Source organism: Paramisgurnus dabryanus, chromosome 21, assembly GCF_030506205.2.
Source record: "Paramisgurnus dabryanus chromosome 21, PD_genome_1.1, whole genome shotgun sequence".
Classification (NCBI taxonomy): Eukaryota; Metazoa; Chordata; class Actinopteri; order Cypriniformes; family Cobitidae; genus Paramisgurnus; species Paramisgurnus dabryanus.
In genome coordinates, this window is record NC_133357.1 from 8,314,303 (window position 1) to 8,321,605 (window position 7,303).

Consider the following 7,303-nt stretch of genomic DNA (forward strand, 5'->3'; position numbering starts at 1 on the left):
CTCTGACGATGAAGTGTTTGTCCTGTGGTGGCTACCGTAGCTTCTCTATGTGTTTCTATGTGGCTTCTCTGAGCCGTTGCTTGCAATTTGAAACCTCACCACTAGATGCTGCTAAAATTTACACGCTGCACCTTTAATGAATTCCTTTAAACTTTTGTGATGTTGTTTTGTGCTGAATTATTTGTAACATGAGCAGTTTGATCAGGGTGAAAGTGAATCTCAAGGGCCAGAGTTGAGCTAGTTATTCACATATTTACTCTTTTGAGAAATGTTGATGTTCATCTGAAACAATCAAGTTTTGAAGAATCTTGAATGATGTTTGATATCTCTTAAATCTACTGTAGGTGTTTGAGAAGCTGAAGGATCACATGCTCATTCCAGTCTCCAATGAGGAAAAGGGAAAGGTGGACGGAGCTTTGACCTGCTGCTCGGTGCTCATTAACAAGAAGAGCAAAATCTGATGGATCTCCTCTCTTCTCCTATGGATTCTTTCCTCTTCTCAGTTTTCCTCTCGTTCTCTTATAATCGCATTATAAGGGTTGAATGTACACGTGGTCTATAACACAACAATTTGGTGTCATTAATAAAACATGTACTGAACACATTTCTGTCAATATCATTTCTGCTCTAACCGCTCTTTAGTACATTATGTTCAATTGAATGCACTGATTAATGGCATTGGACTGAAATGTGAAAAAATGTTACGCACTTTATGTTTAAATCTTTTCTTAAAGCAACACTAAAGAGTTTTTTTTTACCTTAATATAACGTTTTCAAAAAGGTTTCAATCGTTCATCCACTCAAAACAGGGTGAATGGCACTTTCACATTCGCTTTGCAGCCCTCTATCGGCCAAGACCGCACTAAAGAAGTTTCCAACCGTCATGTCGTGGTCATGTAATTCGAGTGAAAACTACAAAAACTTGCTTTACGACAATCCAATCAGAGCCAGCATGCTGCAGTAGGCTAAGTTATTTACGACAGTGGTAATGGACAATTCCTATTCCAACCTGTAGGGGGAGCAAAGAGCAAAAACTCTTTAGTGTTGCTTTAAACGCACATTAAAATGTTTACGAACAATTTACTGTACACAGATTTGTTCTGTCTGTGTCTGATCTCCTGTGCAAAAATCTGCTTTTGTTGTTTGTATTTGAGGGTTTATGAACAATTATTTTTCCTAAAGTTTTGTGTTTAAAATGAAGGTCATGTGACATTTTGCTAAAAGCTGATTGTCCTTGATTACTGTGACGCTGTTTAAACTGTGATGTCCATTCAGATACCTCAGGTCAAGACCTGCTTTTGTTCTGTATGCTTGAAATAATAAGAATAAGGCTGTTAAGGCCCAAGTACACATGAAGTGATAAATCCCATAATGCCCAAACTTCCAATGCCAGGTATCCAAATGAACTAGAAATGGTCAAATCACCCTTTATTTCATCTGGCTGCCAAAAGAAAATATTTTACTCACAATTAGATTAAATATAACCACACTATACTGTAAAAAACTAGATTTTTTGTCAAATCAAAATATATTTTTGTTACTTTAACTTAAAAAATTAAGTTAAACTATTTTAACAAGTTATGTCACCTTATCACAGGTCAAAACAACCCATACAGCAAAAAATATATTTCAAATATAATATTAAATATATTTCAAAATATACAAAAAATAGCCAAAAAAAAATGTACTGAAATATATTTTGAAATACAGAAACATACTTTTACCATTATATTTTCTGGCCATTTTTTGTATATTTTGAAATAAATTTTAAAAAATAAATATATTTAAATCATTTATCTTCACGTTGCATTGGAAGAAAAACTTTGTATGTTACAAACCTGTAAATATAAACAGGTTTAAAAAGATAAAAATGAAATATATTTTCAACTGCAAAAATATACACATAATTTGATATTTTATACATACATTTTATACTAGCTTTGCCAGGTAAAATATATTTTTGCTGTATGGTTTGTAAAATTATTTTATTATTATTTATTAAAATTGCCCCTGAAATACATTTTGAAATAAATGTTACATTTTAATTGCACTTTACTTTCTACAAAATGTTTGGCATATTTAAAACATATTTTGTTTTTTTATATAAGAAAATCAACTTCATGCTGCATTTTTTTTTTAAGTATATGAAATATTTCTGTATTTTTTTTTCTAAACCAATAAATGAAAAACGCACAAGTATAGCTTTTGAAAAGACAAATTGAGTTTAAAATATGTTGTAATACATCACTTTTTTTTCTTCCTAAAGAGAAAGATGAAGATGATTCACAGGTCAAGGTCAGGAAACTGGACCTTAATGATGTCAACACATCAGCAAACTTTAAAAATAATGTGAATTATACAACATGATGAATGCCTGTCCAGTTTACCAAATCTTTTTTCATTCTTATATGTTTTTCAAATATGTTATCATTATTGCCTGCCAGAGAGATCTGGCGTTTTTGGGGGAACACACAATATCAGCCGGTCAAAACATTTCCAAGTCACGTTTTCTGACATCATGCTCACAGAGATATCAGTTTATCAATCTCCACATCCAGAAGAAATTCTTTCCCTGTTTCATCATGAATGTGTTTCATCCCACTTTGATTTTACTGGTTATGATCTTCATACCATGATTTTTTTCTCTTGTATTTTCCTTTATGTGCTGTTTCAGATTAATGATAGAAATCAGTGATTTATTTTTCTTCATTATTCTTGTCTGAAAGTGTTTTGAAGATGTGACTCAGGTCAAATTAACATTCTGTCATTTATTCACCCTCCTGTAATTTCAGTAGGTGTAGGAAAAAAATGATACCTACTGTATGTAATAAAAAATGGTATGAGTTTAGGATTTACTCGATTGTTGTACTTTTAAATCCTTTAGGAGCTTTTTGATATCTCATTTACTGACATAAGGATGAGAGAATGATGATTTATGGGTGATTTCTTTAAATATATTTGACATAATTTTGTTTAGATCTCTGTAGTGTTTCTTTGCTCTGAGATATCTGTGGTGGTTTGAAGAATAAAGCTGTTGATATGAGCCTTACAGATCAGTAACTCTACACTTTCACCATAGATACTTCTATATTATAAATACATATTAATATTTTCATCCAAGGAGATAGATAGATAGACAGACAGAGACAGACAGACTGACCCCACAGTGAAATATATATATTTTTTAATATATGCTAAATACATTTTGTAGAAAGTAATGCTCAGTTAAATATATTTTTAAAGTTGGAAATATATTTAGTTAAACCTTCATATATCAACATGTATTTCAAGGATAAGCAAATACATTTGTAATTTTACATTCCATAGTGCAAAAAATATATTCTTTGCCAAATAATATGCTAAAAGTATATCTTTGAAGTTGAAAATATAAGTAATTTTAACCTTTAAAAATTGCTATGTTTACAGGTTCATAAGTTAAAGTTTTTTTTCCAATGCCACCTGAATATATTTCCTTGGAATTAAATATATGGAGGGCTAAAGATATTTTTTAAAACTTTTAAATGTATTTAATTTTTAAATATATTGCAAAATATACAAAAAAATGTCAAAAATATATCTGTGAAAATGTTTTTAAACATGTTACAAAATATATTTAGCAAATATATTTTTTGGCCATTTACTGTATATTTAAAAAAATATTTTAAAATATATTTTTTGCCGTATGGGACAGATAGATAGATTTGTTACATTTGGTATTACAGTTGTATTTTTTTTTGTACATTGTATACATTTATTAATTTTCTAATTAGTACCTCTGATACGAACGAATAGTCTAGTCATTAACTTTCTACAAAAGAATATGTATTTTACTTGTTGTTGTTAAGAATAATCACAAACAAATCTGATTGGTCCATCCTCAGAAGCGCTGACTAAAGTAACAGGTGACGCATGACTATGACGTTGAACCCATCGTAAAAACCTAAATAACGTTAAGATTTAATAGCATTGAATTGGACATTTAAAACACACAGTGAAACGGATGACAGTCTCGTCCGATTTAAAGCTAAAGTTCATTTTTCCCATTTATATTGTGTGATTTTATGCGTGTGTGGACTCAACTTGTATTTGTGACGCCATCAGCTCGCGCCGGATTCAAAATGGCGAGTGCTGTTTAGTTGTTTTTAATTTCTGGTTCTGAAAACAACACACATTATTAAATCTGATCGGATTTTCAGTCTTATTCAACCATGAGCGATAAAAAGGAAACCGAAGCTCGTAATTTCTTCATGGGATTTGATGATCTGAGTGACAGCTCCAGTGACTCTGACAATGAGTCCAGCAAGAAGAAACAATCCAAACCGGAGTCCTCCGGATTACCCGAACCACAGAATCGCAAACGAGCCGCCGAAGCGCTGCCGAAACCTGACGAGCTGTTCCGATCCGTCAGCAAACCCACGTTTCTCTATAACCCGCTCAATAAAGTCATTGACTGGGACCGAAGAACCGTGAAAGCGCCAGAAGAGGTCAGAGTCTGATGTCTTTGTTGCCAAAGTTACTTTTCATTGCATATTTTAACTGTCTGCATGTTACGTTATGCCAACCTGTTTGTCTCGCTTTAGTTTAATGTCATAAAAACAGTGCAGATTGAATGTATATTATTTGCTTTGTTCTTAAATTGTTGTAATTTATTTACTATAATGTGTAGTCACGTGTGAGTAAACTGTGCTCTGATTAGTCGGAGCGCACCTTTTGACGTCATGTAAACATCCGGTTTCAGCTGTAACAACATAAACAAACGGCTTTCGTGGAACAAACGTAGCTTCCGGTAAACTTTCACAATGAATCAATAACAACAAAGTCAATTTAGAGTAGTTTATTCTCATAACAAGCAAAATAAACAACAAGTAGATTACCTTAATTCAAATCATAGCTAATGCGAATCAAAAACTACACTGAGCTAACTTTACTGGGTAAAATGTGTACTATATTATCTATATACAATACAGATCGGCTGACAAACCTTACTTCACATAGCATTGATACATGATCGCCATCTTCCCTCGTTTTTAGGAAACCAAAATATAGTATATAGTATTTGTTGCAGAGTCAAACCATTAAACAAACAGAGACCGGAAGTTAAGTTCTGTCCAGACGTGTAATGGGCGTTTCACACGGTCGTGTGGAAAGCGGCAAAAAGGGGGCGGTTACAGAGGTAAGGCAGAGTTGATCCGCACCCTTGCTTGTGCACTTAAAATCCTGCCCCTTCCGCCTACACAGCTCTTCACGCCACTCGCTGTTAAAGTTAAACGTATTTGCACTAAACGCATTTTCACCACGTACCGTGTGTAATGCCCATAACCGTGATAACGCATGTGTGCGATCAAATAATCTATAAACACCTTTGTTATTGGAACTTATGTTAAATGCTTTCTTATTTGAAACAAAAGTGCCTGCAAAATGAATAAATATTTGAATAATTTGAACTCTTTGCAATTGTAAAGAAAATCTGACTATTAGATTATAGGGATGCTCCGATCGGTAACGGCCGATAATGGCATTAAATGACTCGATCGGTGCTCGCTAAATCTGCCGATCTCATAAACCGATCTTTCTGTTTACTTTTGTCATCAAAAGGATCCTGAATGCGGCTGCAATTAAAGACATTTTTTACGTAGCGCGAGCATTTTTACAACCCGTTGCTCATATTTTCAGTACTTTTAGGAGACATAAGCCTTTTTAAAGCCATATTAAATTTCTCTTTGCAGAATAAATATTTGTTGTGCTTATTTATTTGAGAGACTCAATAATATACCTAATTACTGCAAGTAATATAACAAAGGCAACATCAGTGGTATTATTTTATTTAGAAAAAATGTAACAGTTACAGTCATCAAAGAGCTTGCATATTAGCTTAAAAAAATCGGTATCGGTATCGGCCGATCACGAAGATTACAAATCGGTGATCGGTATCTGCTGCAAAAATCCTGATCGGAGCATCCCTATTAGATTATAATATAGTGTTGTTAAAGATACAGCTCAAGCTGTACAGTAAAACTCTTAAATGTTTCAGCCTCCGAAAGAGTTCAAGGTGTGGAAAAACAACGCTGTACCTCCACCACAAACATACGTGACTGAGGAGAAGAAGAAGGGACCTCCTCCCGGAATGGACATGGCCATTAAATGGTCAAATGTTTATGAAGATAATGGTGACGATGCCCCCAAGGCCCACCAAGGCCCTGCCCGCTTCCTGCCAGAGGAGGAGGAGCCAGAACAGCTAGACTCTGGTAAACTAAACTCCTAATAAACTAAACTATAATCTGTACTGTTTGATCTTCAAATTAAAGTAAACTTTTTGTAAACTTTCAGCCTTAACCTTTAAACATCAAAGATTATTTTTGTTTACTGTAAATAAATAATCTGTCTGTCCAACTGATCTGTGTCTCACACTTATTCCCATCAGACGACGACGAGGATTCAGCGAAGAACAAGAACTCCGTGAAGAAACGGCGAGTAGAAACGTTTCAGCAGAAGGAGAAGAGAAAGCGAGACATTGGACAGGCCACATCAGATAAAAGCTTTGTGGAAGAGGAGAAGAGGATTCTCAGACAGAGTCTGGAGTGAAACACCTGTTTGTTAAGATTAAACCTGGTTAGTTTAGTCTAATGCTTGCTTGTGGGTCTTCACCAGTTCAGATCTCTGGATGTTGAGGATGTGAACGACACCACGTATATGGGACATTTTAAAGCCATTATTTCTTTTTATTTAAAGAAAGTAAGTTAGAAATTGCTTTTTATATTTTACAACATGACATTTGGATGAATTCTTGCATGTCTTCCAATAATTTGTAACTGCTCAAAATGATAAAACTTCATTTATTTAAAACCTTTGTTTCTCTGTCTGTTTCTCCGTTCGTGTTTTAAATTTCAGTCTAATAATGTCAACAGGTTTGTGCGATGCTAATGATAAATATCATATCGGTCTGAATGCCTTTAGTGTATGTTATACATGGTTTAAAAAACACAATTGTAGTTTACACAATGGTATTTAGAAGGCCTTTATAATATTTATTTTTCTTCCAAACAGCGTAAACGTACCAAACATCGCTTGACTGAAAATGTAAAATGCATAAATGTTTGTGTGAGATTTAAGTTTGGGGTGTAAGGTGGATTTAGCTAATAGAAAGTATATTTAGTTTGATTTAACCTTTAATGGCTTTACAATATGCTCATTATAAACCAAATACAAGTGTGTTTGATTGTACAGGTGCTGTACTGACACTAGGTGGCGCCACTGAAAAATATTTGATCCTATGTATGTTCCCAATCATAGAAAACTTTAAAGG

The 7,303-nt window shown here is 33.7% G+C and overlaps 2 protein-coding genes across 3 annotated transcripts in view; both read left to right on the forward strand.

Annotated features, from left to right (window-relative positions):
* Positions 1-2,851, forward strand: part of ddah1 (dimethylarginine dimethylaminohydrolase 1) — a 47,619-nt gene extending 44,768 nt beyond the window's left edge. For both annotated transcript variants that reach the window (XM_065269041.2, XM_065269040.2), the window contains exon 6: positions 345-2,851. In XM_065269041.2, the coding sequence (XP_065125113.1) occupies positions 345-461 (117 nt within the window). In that variant the 3' untranslated portion in view covers positions 462-2,851. The remainder of the gene's footprint in view (positions 1-344) is intronic.
* Positions 2,852-4,096: 1,245 nt separating this feature from the next.
* Positions 4,097-6,843, forward strand: c21h1orf52 (chromosome 21 C1orf52 homolog). Its single transcript, XM_065269080.1, has 3 exons — positions 4,097-4,484; positions 6,032-6,245; positions 6,422-6,843. The coding sequence occupies exons 1-3, from the start codon at positions 4,209-4,211 to the stop codon at positions 6,580-6,582; spliced, it is 651 nt and encodes a 216-aa protein (XP_065125152.1). The 5' UTR covers positions 4,097-4,208; the 3' UTR covers positions 6,583-6,843.
* Positions 6,844-7,303: the final 460 nt, after the last annotated feature.

Bases quoted from the DNA above. Each gene is read 5' to 3' on its own strand.
- c21h1orf52 (XM_065269080.1), top strand. From the start codon at position 4,209: ATGAGCGATAAAAAGGAAACCGAAGCTCGTAATTTCTTCATGGGATTT. The intron at 4,485-6,031 runs GTCAGAGTCTGA...TAAATGTTTCAG, and splicing joins CCGTGAAAGCGCCAGAAGAG to CCTCCGAAAGAGTTCAAGGT. The intron at 6,246-6,421 runs GTAAACTAAACT...TATTCCCATCAG, and splicing joins GCCAGAACAGCTAGACTCTG to ACGACGACGAGGATTCAGCG.